Source organism: Colobus angolensis, unplaced genomic scaffold (genome assembly GCF_000951035.1).
Source record: "Colobus angolensis palliatus isolate OR3802 unplaced genomic scaffold, Cang.pa_1.0 Scaffold18, whole genome shotgun sequence".
Lineage (NCBI taxonomy): Eukaryota > Metazoa > Chordata > Mammalia > Primates > Cercopithecidae > Colobus > Colobus angolensis.
Window position 1 is genome coordinate 704,845 of NW_012114932.1, and position 16,593 is coordinate 721,437.

The window sequence follows — 16,593 nt, forward strand, 5'->3', positions numbered from 1 at the left end:
CCCACCTCAACCTCCCAAAGTACTGGGATTACAGGCGTGAGCTACCGCGCCCAGCTGAAAGCATTTCCTTTTAAGCAGTGCACAAAGCTCAAGTGTGTACAGTGGCCTTCAGTGACAGTGTGCCCAAACCATTAATAAAATCTTCAACATAGGAGCTGAAGAGAGAACTGTTTACCAGCATAAACAGTTACTGGTCGAAAAAAGATGACTTTCTTGGGGGCAGCTTTACTACTACTAGCAATACCATATGCTGGCAGAGCTAAGTCAAAGGGAACACCTATTTAGTATTATAAATGTGTGTGGCACTGGGCTGAGAAATTTTTGGTCTGATACTTTAAAAGTTAAACCTGGCTGGGTGCCGTGTCTCACGCTTATAATCCCAGCACTTTGGGAGGCTGAGATGGGTGGATCATGAGATCAGGAGCTCGAGACCAGCCTGGCCAATATGGTGAAACCCCATCTCTACTAAAAATCCAAAAAAAAAGAAAAAAAATTAGCCGGGCATGGTGTTGCATGCCTGTAGTCCCAACTACTCGGGAGGCTGAGGCAGGAGAATCATTTGAACCTGGCAGAGGTTGCGATGAGCCAAGATCACGCCACTGGACTCCAGCCTGGGCAACACAGCAAGACTCTATCTCATTAAAAAAAAAAAAAAAAAGTCAAACCTAAAAAATTAACCACCAAAAATTATAAAAATTCTAATAATTGCTTTGCTGGTGTTTTGGATTTATTTTGGTGCCTCGGAAGTTTATTCTAGCACAATGATATTATACTTAAAGAATGAGGCTCATATTGATCTTAATATATGGCCATTGAGCATCTGGTTGTCCCTGCAAGGCAGAACTTGATCACATATGATGTGGCTTCAGGAACAAAACCAGAAGTTCTTCGTGAAAGACAGACTAGGCTGCTAATATATTAGATTGTCCTGACCCCTTGGGGAGCATAAAGAGCTCCCTGTCTATTTCTCTCTCTAATCCTTGTTGGTTCTCCAAAGACTGGAAAAGGTACTGACTGGTATGGCAAGGAAACAAGCAAGCACAGGGTCCTCAGGGCCCCCTTTCAGGGCCCCCCTTTTTTTTTTGAGACAGTTTCGCTCTGTTGCCCCGGTTGGAGTACAATGGCATGATCTCAGCTTACTGCCACCTCTGCCTCCTGGGTTCAAGCAATTCACCTGCCTTAGCCTCCTGAGTAGCTGGGATTACAGGTGCCCACCACCACGCCTGGCTAATTTTTTGTATTATTAGTAGAGATAGGGTGTCACCCTGTTTGCCAGGTTAGTCTTGAACTCCTGACCTCAAGTCATCTGTAGGGCCTCTTATTTTCTTGGCTTCTCCTTGTTTCCTTGAGATAGTCCCTTCTCTCTTCCTCTCCTTCCTTTCCTGAGCGTATGGCAAGCTCTGTTCTTGGAAGCTGTGGGCCTGGAGGCAGGGCCCTCATGAACAAGATTAGTGGCCTTGTAAAAAAAAGAGACCCCAGAGAGCTGCCTTGCCCCTTCTGTTATGTGACAACACAGAGAGAAGACAGCTGCCTATGAACCAGGAAGTGGGCCTCACCAGACACTGAATCTGCTGGTGCTTTGATCTTAGACTTCCTAACCTCCAGAACTGAGAAAGTTTGTTGTTTACATGCCACCCAGTCTATGGTATCTGTTACAGTAGCCTGAATGGACTCAGACACCACCCCAGTGACATGCCCGTATGTGTGGATTCCTAGGAATAAATTGTGAGTAAGACAGTAGGCCTAGGTCTTGGCTGCATTCTCTATTATAGTTTACCAAAATATTCTGCATCTTAAGGGTCACTGGTTTCTTGCATAATGGTTGAGGAAACTGATCCTTTGATTACCACTTGGCTATCACCCCTAGAAGGAAGGAAAGGTGAGTCTGACTCTCATCCCAACTTGATTTACCTGAGAAAGAAAACAGGCGGCTATCCACTGTCCTGGCAATGGACTGCAGCTTGACCACGTCCATTGACTGCCCAATGTGCACAGTGCTGGGCATGCTCCCCAGTGTCCCTCTCACAAACTCTGCCACCTCTTGCACGGTGAACATTTGCAGCAGCTCGTCAAAGATGGTTGGGAAAGAATTGAGGAGTGCAGCCTGCAGAAGCAAATGAAGCTGTGGTTAGCACAGAGTTAGGGTGTGTGTCTATCTTTCACACTCAGACAATGATACAAGGTGGTGACAGGCTAAGAAGGAACTGTAGCATCTCTGCCTGAGTTGGGCTCCTCCCTGGCCACTGACTACAGCACTCAGGCATGGAGCAGGAAAAACCAAAAAGGAAACCAAAACAAGATAATTTACTGGGATCCAGGAAAACTGAGGCTTTCATAACTTGCATATAGCATTTGCTGGCAAGAGAATGGGGTATAAAGAAAAATCTGCTCAGTGTGGCTTAAGATCCACAGCTGTTTTTGTTCATAAAATGTATTTATATTTTTGTTCGTCTCTATGATCAAGTACTTAACTTTCCAATTTTGGTTCCAAACTCAAGAAAGTATGGCAGAGAGCTGAGTTCCTTCAAGCAGCATCAGCTGAACTCTGCTCACAGCCCTGTAGCCAATGATCCAGTTCTGAGAGCTGTACCACTTCCCCAGAATAGAGATTCTCATTTGCAACCATGAAATATGAAGGCTTCATAAATTATTTTTTTCATAAATGATGCCTGGTAGTCTCAAGAGTAAATTCAAGAGGATGGGAAATGTGTGTATTTGGTTAGCCATAAACTCTTGAGGACTGTTGACGTGGGCTTAGAGTTCAGCGACCTAGACACCCAAGCAAGGGGAGTGGGAGTGTGCATGTTAGGCTTTTCTTCTAGGATGTAAGCTCTGGTAGACCATAAGGTAGTTTCTTGAGAACAATCTGATAATAGAACAGTTCCAGAACCTTTGGGAGGCAGAGCACTATAGGAGAAAGATAATGGGTTCACGGGTTCAAATTCGAGCTTTACCACTTACGGGACACATAAACTTTGGCAAGTTAACCTAATTCTCTGTTTCCCCATCTATAAAATGGGGATGATGCTATTACTCATTTCTTGATGCTGGTATGAGGGAAATTTTTACATAAAGTTTCCAGTAGAGTGTCTGGAACACAACAGGCCTTTGATACATGCTCGTTCTCATGATTTTCTCTTGTGGAAGTGGAAGCAGCATGAAGACATTTTTTCACTTCTCAGTCCCCTTATACCATTAACTCAGGATTTACAAAGAGAAATGGAGTGCCACCTTGAGACAAAAAGGTGAGAACGCACCCTTCCCAAATGGTAGGTTGGGGAGGGAAGGCTGTTTTCTTGACTGCTCCATCAGGCAACAGACACTGGCTTAGAGTGACTGAAAATTTATGCCATGGAAAACAGGCTTGTGCTGTGGTCTTTATTCAGGCCAGGCCCAACTGGAGCACTTATATGAGTTCTATCTGCAGATTTATAATTCCCGGAATATTGAGGAGATTGTTTTGCAGTAATTAGAACCAGAACAAAACATATTGTTAGCAGCTTAGATATAAAAGACAAAGGAGTGGTGAAGTAGGTGTTTTATAATCAATAACAAACAGCAACTCATTTGCTCTCTTAAATGGTGAAATATCCTGTACTTAGACACCAGGAGAGAAGGACTCTCACACCCTGACATCTTCTAGTGGTCATAATCAAAGATATAAAGTCTAAGTGAATAATACGCATACATATGTGTGTGTGTATCTCTCTCTCTTTCTCTCTCTCTATATATACACACACACATATACATATATATACACACACACATATATATATATATATGAAACTCAGGAAACATGAGCCTTGCACCAAAGAAGAAGGTCAGATTCTCACACAGGTCTTAGCTGAGACCAGATCTAAGCTATTTATCTTGATGTAGTAGGAGTGTGCCACTCAGCAGAAGGCAATACTGTGTTACCAAGTTCCCAGAAAGCATATGTGCATTGCTTTGCTAGCTACCTCTAATCTCTCCATATTCTGGCTGTGGGAGGTGAATGGAAGAGGAACATGAGCAGCTTAAGGTACTTAGAAAGGGAGATCACAGGTGTCTTCCTTACAGAAGCACCTGGAAGCCTTGAGGTACTCCCTTATAGAGTTCCTTATAGACTCCCTTATAGAGTATATTCCTTTATAGAGTCAAGGAAGCCTTAAGGTACTCCCAGTTGATCACCTGTCCTCTGGGCTGAGAAACCTACAGGCAACTGGTATCAAGAGGCAACACAGAGGCAAGTGGAAAACAAAATTTTTTTTAAAATTTTTTGTTTTTTAATTTTAATCTTAAATGAGACAGTTTAAATATATACTTGGGCTAACAATATACTTGGCAGTAACTGAACGATTGGACATAAGAGAGGCTGTCTGATCTTTGCTTACAGGTTTTGGCATAATATTTAGCTTCAAAAAGTTGAAGAATATAATCCGTTACATAAAAATTCTGACACTCATTTTATAAGGAAAAATACCTCCCTTTTGACTGGGGTAATTAATTCTTGATTTGTTCTAGGGTAAGACTGTGTGGAAAGGTAACAGATTAGCTGGCTAGGCAGTTTTGTTAGTTTTCGAGACAGTGTCTCACTCTGTGGCCAGGCTGGAGTGCAGTGGCGCAATCACAGCTCACTGTAGCCTTAACTTCTTGGGCTCAGGTGATTGGCCACGTAGTTTTAATATAAGAAAGCAAATTTTCTTCTAATATTGAATCTAATCTAATCTTTTTTTGAAGTTTCATTTTAATTATTTAATTAATTTATTTATTATACTTTAAGTTCTGGGATGCATGTGCAGAACGTGCAGGTTTGTTACATAGGTATACACGTGCCATGGCGGTGTGCTGCACCCATCAATCCATCATCTACGTTAGGTATTTCTCCTAATGCTATCCCTCTCCTAGCTCCCGATCCCCCCTAGGTGTGTGATGTTCCCCTCCCTGTGTCCATGTGTTCTCCTTGTTCACCTCCCACATATGCCACATATGAGTGAGAACATGTGGTGTTTGGTTTTCTGCTCCTGTGTTAGTTGACTGAGAATGATGGTTTCCAGCTTCATCCATGTCCCTGCAAAGGACATAAACTCTTCCTTTTTTATGACTGCATAGTATTCCATGGTGTATATGTGCCACATTTTCTTTATCTAGTCTATGACTGATGGGCATTTGGGTTGGTTCCAAATCTTTGTTATTGTCAACAGTGCTGCAATAAACATACGTGTGTGGCTGGACGTGGTGGCTCATGCCTGTAATACCAGCACTTTGAGAGAGTGAGGCAGGTGGATCACCTGAGGTCAGGAGTTCAAGACTAGCCTAGCAAACAGGGTGAAACCCCATTTCTAATAAAAATATGAAAAATTAGCTGAATATGGTGGTGTGTGCCTATAATCCCAGCTACTCAGGAGGTTGAGGCAGGAGAATCGCTTGAACCAGGAGGTGGAGGTCGCAGTGAGCTGAGATCGCTCCATTGCACTCCAGCTTGGGCAACAAGGGTGAAACTCCATCTCAAAAAAAAAGAAAAAGAAAAAGAAAGAAAAAAAACATACGTGTGCATGTGTCTTTATAGTAGAATGATTTATAATCCTTTGGGTATATAGCCAGTAATCGGATTGCTGGGTCAAATGGTATTTCTAGCTCTAGATCCTTGAGGAATCACCACACTGTCTTTCACAATGGTTGAACTAATTTACACTCCCACCAACAGTGTAAAAGTGTTACTATTTCTCCACATCCTCTCCAGCATCTGTTGTTTCCTGACTTTTTAATGATCGCCATTCTAACTGGTGTGAGATGGTATCTCATTGTGGTTTTGATTTGCATTTCTCTAATGACCAGTGATGATGAGTTTTTTCCATGTTGGCCACGTAAATGTCTTCTTTTGAGAAGTGTTTGTTCATCTCCTTTGCCCACTTTTTGATGTTTTTTTTTTTTTCTTCGTAAATTTGTTTAAGTTCTTTGTAGATTCTGGATGTTAGCCTTTTGTCGGATGGATTGCAAAAATTTTCTCCTATTCTATAGGTTGCCTGTTCACCCTGATGATACTTTCTTTCACTGTGCAGAAGCTCTTTAGTTTCATTAGATCCCATTTGTCAATTTTGGCTTTTGCTGCAATTGCTTTTGGTGTTTTAGTCATGAAGTCCTTGCCCATGCCTATGTCCTGAATGGTATTGCCTAGGTTTTCTTCTAGGGTTTTTAAGGTTTTAGGTCTTACATTTAAAGTCTTTAATCCATCTTGAGTTAATATTTGTATAAGGTGTAAGGAAAGGGTCCAGTTTCAGCTTTCTGCATATGGCTAGCCAGTTTGCCAACACCATTTATTAAATAGGGAATCCTTTCCCCATTGCTTGTTTTTGTCAGATTTCTCAAAGATCAGATGGTTGTAGATGCATGCTGTTATTTCTGAGGCCTCTGTTCTGTTCCACTGGTCTATGTATCTGTTTTGGTACCAGTACCATGCTGTTTTGGTCACTGTAGCATTGTAGTATAGTTTGAAGTCAGGTAGCATGATGCCTCCAGCAGTGTTCTTTTTGCTTAGGATTGTCTTGGCTATATGGGCTCTTTTTTGGTTCCATATGAAATTTAAAGTAGTTTTTTCTAATTCTGTGAAGAAAGTCAATGGTAGCTTGATGGGGATAGCACTGAATCTATAAATTACTTTGGGCAGTATGGCCATTTTCACGATATTGGTTCTTCCTATCCATGAGCATGGAATGTTTTTCCATTTGTTTGTGTCCTCTCTTATTTCCTTGAGCAGTGGTTTGTAGTTTTTCTTTAAGAGGTCCTTCATATCCTCTCTAAGTTGTATTCCTAGGTATTTTATTCTCTTTGTAGCAATTGTAAATGGGAGTTCACGCATGACTTGGCTCTCTGTTTATTATTGGTGTACAGGAATGCTTGTGATTTCTGCACATTGATTTTGTATCCTGAGACTTTGCTGAAGTTGCTTATCAGCTTAAGGAGATTTTGTGCTGAGACGATGGGGTTTTCTAAATATATAATCATGTCATCTGTAAACAGAGACAATTTCACTTCCTCTCTTCCTATTTGAATGCCCTTTATTTCTTTCTCTTGTCTGACTGCCCTAGCCAGAACTTCCAATACTATGTTGAATAGGAGTGGTGAGAGAGGGCATCCTTGTCTTGTGCCAGTTTTCAAAGGGAATGTTTCCAGCTTTTACCCATTCAGGATGATACTGGCTGTGGGTTTGTCATAAATAGCTCTTATTACTTTGAGATACATTCCATCAATACCTAGTTTATTGGGAGTTTTTAGCATGAAGGGATGTTGAATTTATCGAAGACCTTTTCTGCATCTATTGAGATAAGTAGTTTTTGTCATTGTTTCTGTTTATGTGATGGATTACATTTATTTATTTGTGTATGTTGGACCAGCCTTGCATCCCAGGGATGAAGTTGACTTGATCGTGGTGGATACGCTTTTTGATGTGCTGCTGGATTTGGTGTGCCAGTATTTTATTGAGGATTTTCACAAATGGATGTTCATCAGAGATAGTAGCCTGAAATTTTCTTTTTTTGTTGTGTCTCTGCCAGGTTTTGGTATCAGGATGATGCTGGCCTCAAAAATGAGTTTGGGAGGAGTCCCTCTTTTTCTATTGTTTGGAATAGTTTCAGAAGGAATGGTACCAGCTCCTCTTTGTACCTCTAGTAGAATTTGGCTGTGAATCCGTCTGGTCCCGGGAGTTTTTTGGTTGGTATACTGTTAATTACAACCTCAATTTCAGACCTTGTTATTGGTCTATTCAGGGGTTCAACTTCTTCCTGGTTTAGTCTTGGGACACTGTATGTGTCCAGGAATTTATCCATTTTTTCTAGAGTTTCTAGTTTATTTGCACAGAGGTGTTTATAGTATTCTCTGATGGTAGTTTCTATTTCTGTGGGATCAGTGGTGATCACCCCTTTATCACATTTGTTGTTGTGTCTATTTGATTCTTCTCTCTTTTCTTCTTTATTAGTCTGGCTAGTAGTCTATCTATTTTGTTGATCTTTTCAAAAAACCAGCTCCTGGATTCATTAATTTTTTGAAGGAGTTTTCATGTCTCTGTTCTGATCTAAGTTATTTCTCTCTTTTTTTTTTGAGATGGAGTCTTTCTCTGTCGCCCAGGCTGGAGTGCAGTGGTGCAATTATCGGCTCACTGTAAGCTCTGCCTCCCAAGTTCACACCATTCTCCTGCCTCAGTCTCCCAAGTAGCTGGGAATACACACACCTCCACCATGCCCGGCTAATTTTTTGTAATTTTAGTAGAGACGAGGTTTCACCCTGTTGGCCAGAATTGTCTCAATCTCCTGACCTCATGATCCGCCCGCCTCGGCCTCCCAAAGTGCTGGGATTACAGGTGTGAGCTACTGCGCACAGCCAGTTACTTCTTGTCTTCTGTTAGCTTTTGAATTTGCTCTTGCTTCTCTAGTTCTTTTAACTGTGATGCTAGGGTGTTGATTTTAGGTATCTCCTGCTTTCTCCTATGGGCATTTAGTGCTATATATTTCCCTCTAAACACTGCTTTAGCTGTGTCCCAGAGATTCTGGCACATTGTATCTATGTTCCCATTGGTTTCAAAGAACTTATTTATTTCTGCCTTAATTTCGTTATTTACCCAGTAGTCATTCAGGAGCGGGTTGTTCAGGTTGTTCAGTTTCCATGTAGTTGTGCAGTTTTGAGTGAGTTTCTTAATCCTGAGTTCTAATTCGATTGTACTGTGGTCTGAGAGACTGTTTGTTATGATTTCTGTTCTTCTGCATTTGCTGAGGAGTGTTTTATTTATAATTTTGTGGTCATTTTTAGAATATGTGCAATGTGGTGCTGAAAAGAATGTATGTTCTATTGATTCGAGGTGGAGAGCTCTAGTAGATGTCTATTAGGTCTGCTTGGTCCAGAGCTGAGTTCAAGTCCTGAATATCCTTGTTAATTTTCTGTCTCATTGATCTAATACTGACAGTGGGATATTAAAGTCTCCCATTATTATTGTGTGGGAGTCTAAGTCTCTTTGTTGGTCTCTAAGAATTTGCTCTATTGGAACCTGGGTGCTCCTGTATTGGGTGCATACATGTTTTGGAGAGTCAGTGCTTCTTGTTGCATTGATCCCTTTACCATTATGTAATGTCCTTCTTTGTCTTTTTTGATCTTTGTTTAAAGTTTGTTTTATAAGAGACTAGGATTGCAACCCATGCTGTGTTTTGCTTTCCATTTGCTTGGTAAATAGTCCTCCATCCCTTTATTTGGAGCCTATGTATGTCTTTTCATGTGAGATGGGTCTCCTGAATACAACACAACGATGGGTCTTGACTCTTTATCCAATTTGTCAGTCTGTGTCTTTTAATTGGGGGCACTTAGCCCATTTACATTTAAGGTTAATATAGTTATGTGTGAATTTGATCCTGTCATTATGATGCCAGCTGGTTATTTTGCCTGTTAGTTGATGCAGTTTCTTCATAGCGTCAATGGTCTTTACAATTTGGTATGTTTCTACAGTGGCTGGTACCGGTTTTTCCTTTCCATATTTAGTGCTTCCTTCAGGAGTTCTTGTAAGGCAGGCCTGGTGGTGACAGAATCCCTCAGCATTTGCTAGTTTGTAAAGGATTTTATTTGTCCTTCACTTATGAAGCTTAGTTTGGCTGGATATGAAATTCTGGGTTGAAAATTCTTTTCTTTAAGAACGTTGAATATTGGCCCCCACTCTCTTCTGGCTTGTAGGGTTTCTGCGGACAGATCCACTGTTAGTCTGATGGGCTTCTCTTTGTGGGTAACCCGATCTTTCTCTCTGGCTGCCCTTAACATATCTTCCTTCATTTCAATCTTGGTGATTCTGACGATTATGCGTCTTGGGGTTGCTCTTCTTGAGGAGTATCTCTGTGGTGCTCTTTGTATTTCCTGAATTTGAATGTTGGCCTGCCTTGTTAGGTTGGAAAAGTTCTCCTGGATAATATCCTGAAGAGTGTCTTCCAACTTGGTTCCATTCTCTCTGTCACTTTCAGGTACACCAAACAAACATAGGTTTGGTCTTCTCACATAGTCCCACATTTCTTGGAGGCTTTGTTTGTTCCTTTTCATTCTTTTTTCTCTAATCTTGTCTTCATGCTGTATTTCATTAAGTTGATCTTCAATCTCTAATAACCTTTCTTCCACTTGATTGATTTGGCTATTGATACCTGTGTACGCTTCATGAAGCTCTCATGCTGTGTTTTTCTGCTCCATCAGGTCATTTATGTTCTTCTCTAACCTGGTTACTGTGGTTAGCAATTCCTCAAACCTTTTGTCAAGATTCTTAGCTTCCTTGAATTGGGTTAGAACATGCTCCTTTAGCTTCGAGGAGTTTGTTATTACCTACTTTCTGAAGCCTACTTCTGTCAATTCGTCAAACTCATTCTCCATCCAGGTCTGTTCCCTTGCTGGCTAGGAGTTGTGATCCTCAGGAGGAGAAGAGATGTTCTGGTTTTTGGAATTTTCAGCCTTTTTGCACCGGTTTTTCCTTGTCTTCCTGGATTTATCTACATTTGGTGTTTGATGCTGGTGACCTTCGGATAGGGTTTCTGTGTGGATGTCCTTTTTGTTGATGTCAATGCTATTCCTTTCTGTTTGTTGGGTTTTCTTCTAACAGTCAGGTCCCTCTGTTGGAGGTCTGCTGGACTTTGCTGGATATGCATTCCAGCATATCCTGTTTGCCTGGGTATCACCAGCGGAGGCTGCAGACAGCAAAGATTGCTGCCTATTTCTTCCTCTGGAAGCTTCTTCCCAGAGTGGCACCCACCAGATGCCAGCCACAGCTCTCCTGTATGAGGTGTCTGTCGTCCCCTACTAGGAGGTGTCTCCCATTCAGGAGGCACGGGGGCCAGGGATCCACTTAAGGAGACAGTCTGTCCCTTAGTGGAGCTCGAGCACTGTGCTGGGAGATCTGCCAATCCCTTCAGAGTCGGCAGGCAAGAACATTTAAGTCTGCTGAAGCTGTGCCCATAGCCGCCCCTTCCCCCAGGTGCTCTGTCCCAGGGAGACGGGAGTTGGATCTATAAGCCCCTGACTGGGCTTGATGCCTTTCTTTCACAGATGCCCTGCCCAGAGAGGAGGAATCTAGAGAGGCAGTCAGGCTACAGTGGCTTGGCAGCACTGTAGTGGGCTCTGCCCCCTCCAAAGTTTCTGTCAGCCTTTTTTACACTGTGAGGGGGAAAACTGCCTTCTCAAGCCTCTGTAATGGTGGATGCCCCTTCCCTGACCAAGATTGAGTGTGCCAGGTCGACGTCAGACTGCTGTGCTGGCAGTGAGAATTTCAAGCCAGTGGATCTTAGCTTGCTGGGCTCCGTGGGAGTGGGATTCACTGAGCTAGACCACTTGGCTCCCTGGCTTCAGCCCCCTTTCCAGGGGAGTGAACGGTTCTGTCTCGCTGGTGTTCCAGGCTCCACTGGGGTATAGAAAAAACTCCTGCTGCTAGCTCAGTGTCTGCCCAATCAGCTGCCCAGTTTTGTGCTTGAAACCCAGGGCCCTGGTAGTATAGGCACAAAAGGGAATCTCCTGGTCTGCGGGTTGCAAAAACTGTGGGAAAAGCGTAGTATCTGGGCCAGAATGCACCATTCCTCAAGGCACAGTCTCTCCTGGCTTCCCTTGGTTAAGGGAGGGAGTTCCCTAACCCCTTGTGCTTCCCAGGTGAGGTGACACCCCATCCTGCTTCTGCTTGCCCTTCATGGGTGTACCCACTGTCTAGCCAGTCCCAGTGAGATGAGCCGGGTACCTCAGTTGGAAATGCAGAAATCATCCGCCTTTTGTGTTGATCTCGCTGGGAGCTGTAGTCCAGAGCTGTTCCTATTTGGCCACCTTGCCAGCCCTCTGATCCTAATTTAATCTTAATTCTTAGCCAAAGCTTCCTAGTTAATCCTACTGTTTTACAAATTATTTCATTCAACTTCTGGAATGGACAAAAGCTAATCTAAATTTTCTTTTTTTCTTTTTCTTCTTGGAGACAGTCTCACTCTGTTGCCCAGGCTGGAGTGCAGTGGTGCAATCTTGGCTCACTGCAACCTCCGCCTCCCGGGTTCAAGCAATTCTCCTGCCTCAGCCTCCTGAGTAGCCGGGACTAGAGGTGCATGCTAATTTTTTGTATTTTTAGTAGAGATGGGGTTTCATCATGTTGCCCAGGGTGGTCTTGAACTCCTGAGCTCAAGCAATCCACCCGCCTTGGCCTGCCAAAGTGCTAGGATTACAGGCGTCAGCCACTGTGCCCAACTTTCATTAATACAATGATTAATCAGGACATAAAATTCCCCATACATTCTGATTATCTCCTATCAATAAGATGCTCATAAAAAACTAAGTAGTATGTAGCTAAATAAATTTGGTCTAAAGACTGTTTCACAAGAACAAATTTGTGCTTCATCTCCAACATAAAGCCACTGAGCTGTTTTACATCTGGCAGCTGAGGCACAGCCAGATTTGCAGTAAAAGCAGCATTTTGTTGTATCAGGTATTTCCTTATAAATCACCCCTTACCCAACACACATGATCCTGGCAGGGCTTCTTCATCTCTGAAAACCAGAAGACAAAGAAACCACCCGCTGAGAAAGAGGAACCCAGCAGCAAAGCTTCCCTGCAGTGTGCGAACCTGAGTAAAAAGGAGTGTTTCTGAGTTTCTGCTGTCCAGACTGAGCACAAACCGGATGGACTGGAAAAGTTCTTGGATACTGGATCTGAATTGTTCCTCTTCCATTCCACAAGTGGCTCGTGAGTACAGGATCCGTGACTGTACAATGAACTTGAAAAGGTACTCCAAGGCCTGGAAAGTGTGGGAGAAAAAGTGATGGAGAGGTGTTGAAGATGGTCAGGAACTCACATAGCAGAAAACAAAGGGCAAAGTAACAGCAGTTTCTATACCAAAATCAGGTGATGGACAGTTCTAACTATGGAGATAGATAGGTACTTTATTTTTTAAATTTTTTTCTCAAATATCCAAATCGTCACTAAGCAGCAGCTACCTTCTTATTGAAAGAATCATTAAATAATTTCACAACTGTTTTCTGAGATTCTGGAATTAAGGAGCCATAGACTGTTATAGAAATAGTTGAATTCAAGGACATTCAGAGTTTAAAAAATAAGTTTCTTTGTATTTTTTTTCAGGTCTGGAAATAAAAGAGTCACAAGGCAAGGATGTAAGAAACACTCAAGTTTACTGCAAGAAGGAAGTGTCCTAAAGGACTCAGGAGTCCTCAGACTTAGAAGTCTCCTATATCTTTAAGATATAGCTGGGGCCTGACACAGTTCCTCCTTTTTCACCAGGGGTCACAGAAATCTGAAGAAAACTTGCCCCAGGCTGCACAGCAGCCGATAGGCCTGAGACATCCAGTATCCACCCTCTTTCCACGAAGACATCTGCCATAAACAGTTCATAAATAGTATAAGATGAAGCTTCTGCAAAAAGTTTGGGAGCAGAATCTGATTCTGAGGAGTTCCTGACGCTTGGCCCATGCTTACAGAGTAATTTCCTTTTAAGAGAACACGTTCAAGACCCAATACTATGTTTTCTAATTAAAAAAACAAAAAAACACAGATTTCCCAGACACTGAAAAGGCAGAGATAATGGAGAGAAACTTACGCAATGCTGAAACAAACAGAAGTCAGGTACTTGAAACATAAACAGGAAACAATTCCTAAACTCCCTTTCATGATCTATCCAGCTGTTAGACGGTTTGGAAAAGCAGAACTTAATATTTTGTGGCCCATACAAAATTCAGTTGGCACTGGGGAATGCCAGTTTAGAAAATGTGTCATCCATGGCTTGTACCAGTTGATTCTGTAGAAGAAATGAGTGTGCGGCCTCGTCTCCATAAATGCTACACCCTCTGTTCTAGTAGCTTTTTAATGCCTAGTCTATAAAGAACTTGAAAAATCTGTCAGTTGCTAAACCCAGACACTTGCAGGCTGGACTCTGCCACTGCTCTAGTATGTCTATATTGTGGTGACTCTTCAGGCCCATGAAGCAGAAAGTATACACTTCTGAGCCAGCTTCATTTATTAGGTTATGCCAGTTTGAAGTCACTGAAGTAGGATGTATTTTCTATTCGAATAAAGAAAATAAACGTGTGCATTTTCCAAACTAAATGGCTAGGTAGCAGGTCTGACTTTTCCCTTTAGGTACTTTGGTTTTGTATGATTAACATGGATTGCTGGGCTCAGCAGAGGACAAAAGAGGGACAGGGTCAGGATTGACACCCTGGAATCCTTAGAGGTAGGGATTAGGATCCCTATAGGTAAAAGATAGAATAGATCTTGGAGCAGCCTAAAAAAGCCAGGATTGCTTCCTCAGTTAAGTCACACAGAAAATGTAAAGCATGCTAAGACCTGGAAAGATTCACCAAAAATGTATTATGCATAGAAGAAGAACATGAACTTATTGAGCATCCTACTATCATATGCCCAAGCCCCGGAAGATGCAGGAAGGACTGGCAATTACATAGGGCATTGGAAATAAAGACAGGAAAATAAACTAAATTTTTTTTTTGAAAAGTGTAATTTTAGGACACCTGAGAGGTAGGCAAATCTAATTATGTGCTCCATACTACTCCTCTAATTTTAAAAAGTTTTTTTGTTTGTTTGGTTTTTAAATTTGAAACAGCTACCACAAGAGATGTAATGACTGGCATGAAACATTCGCCAGTTTCAGGGAGGTAGAACTAGACAGCAAAGTGACTTGCACCTTTTGGGCATGAGAGCTTGCTTCCACTATTAGGTTACACAATATAAGACAAATAGCAGAGGAGCACAAGGCTGATGTCAGAGAAGTCTCTATGCAAACTCGGATGAGGACACGGAAAATAAAGCCACTTCCAGTCATTCGTCAGTACCTGACGTCCCTCTTCCCCACTCCTCTTGAATCTCTTGAATTTTTGGATCAGTACCATCCTGATCAGGACCAGGTGATGCTGGCCACCTCTGACAGATTCAACTGGGGAAGGAGAGTGGGGCAGAGGAGTGGAACAGAAGGTAAGAGGTGGAGCCTGTGGAATTTGTTCAAGCTTTAAGGTGCTCTGATTACTGTGTAGAGACAATGGAGCACTTAACTGTGGCTGAAGCAGCTGCCCTGTCCATTTTTGCTTAAGTTAATAAACCTGTAAGAAAAAGAGATCCTAAAAGTTATTACCATGTTTATATCACCAAAAAGATCCACCGTGCCCTCTCTTTCCTCCTTGTGGCTACCTGCTAAGGAACTGATACAGCTCAGCACGGAAAAGTGTGCTGTTGTTTTGGAATGCCTTGTGAAGAGCCACCCTAAAACCCACAATGACACCCCTACATGCCTCTCACATTGTGAACAAACAATAAAACCAAGTAAGAAATAATGAACTTTTCATTTTCACCTTCTTCAACAGAACTTTTTTGAAGGTCATGATTCTAAAGGTAAAAGGAAGAGATAAGGTTATGAGTGGAAAGATATATTGAATCAAAAGTATTAAGGAAGAAGTTTCCTAGTTCATGGCTTTTGATACTGGAATGAGAAGTATCAGGCCAGGAGCATGCATCCTATGAAGGAGGAAAACAGGATTAGATGGAAACTTACTAATTTGGTGAAGGAGACATGCAAACTGAAATCAGATGAAGAAGAGGAAACAAACTGATAAAACCTTAGTGTTGGATGTATTATAGAACAAGTGTGAAATGGTGAGAACAAATATGAAAACACCTCAGAAAAATGCTCCCCGAAAGAGAATTCTTCCTTCTCCCTACCCAAACCTTATCTTTCCCAGAATTCTGTACCTCCATAAATGGTCTTGCCATCAACTCAGCTGATTTAGCAAAGACCCCTTGGAAACAGTCGCAGTTCTCCCTTATTATCATCTTCTACATCCAATCTAGCATTTGAAAGCCCTTGCTTTAGTCACATCAATTGCCTTTTGGTTCCTTAAAAATCCAAGCACTTGGGGCCCGGTGCAGTGGCTCATCCCTAAAATTCCAGGACTTTGGAAGGTGGAGGTGGGTGGATCACCTGAGGTCAGGAGTGGCTAACTAGAATACACAGCATAGAGAAGACGGTAAATGACCCGATGGAGCTGAAAACCATAGCACAAGAACTAAGTGACACATACACAAGCTTCACTAGCCGATTCAATAAAGAGGAAGAAAGGGTATCAGTGATTGAAGATCAAATGAATGAAATGAAGTGAGACGTTTAAGAGAAAAAAGAGTAAAAAGAAACGAACAAAGCCTCCAAGAAATATGGGATTATGTGAAAAGACCAAATCTATGTCTGATTGGTGTACCTGAAAGTGACAGGGAGAACGGAACCAAGCTGGAAAACACTCTTCAGGATATTATCCAGGAGAACTTCTCCAACCTAACAAGGCAGGCCAACATTCAAATTCAGGAAATACAAAGAACACCACAAAGATACTCCTCAAGAAGAGAAACTCCAAGACACATAATCGTCAGATTCACCAAAGTTGAAATAAAGGAAAAAATGTTAAGGGCAGCCAGAGAGAAAGATCGGGTTACTCACAAAGGGAAGCTCATCAGACTAACAGTGGATCTCTTGGCAGAAACTCTACAAGCCAGAAGAGAGTGGGGGCCAATATTTAACATTCTTAAAGAAAAGAATTTTCAACCCAGAATTTCTTTTTTTTT

At 42.0% G+C, this 16,593-nt stretch overlaps 1 protein-coding gene across 1 annotated transcript in view; it reads right to left on the reverse strand.

Moving 5' to 3' along the window:
- DOCK3 (dedicator of cytokinesis 3) overlaps positions 1-16,593 on the reverse strand; it is a 606,207-nt gene that overhangs the window by 107,054 nt on the left and 482,560 nt on the right. Inside the window, exons 22-23 of the mRNA XM_011939302.1 lie at positions 12,584-12,754; positions 1,912-2,104 (exon numbers count right to left, since the gene is read on the reverse strand). Of these exons, the coding sequence (XP_011794692.1) occupies positions 1,912-2,104; positions 12,584-12,754 (364 nt within the window). The remainder of the gene's footprint in view (positions 1-1,911; positions 2,105-12,583; positions 12,755-16,593) is intronic.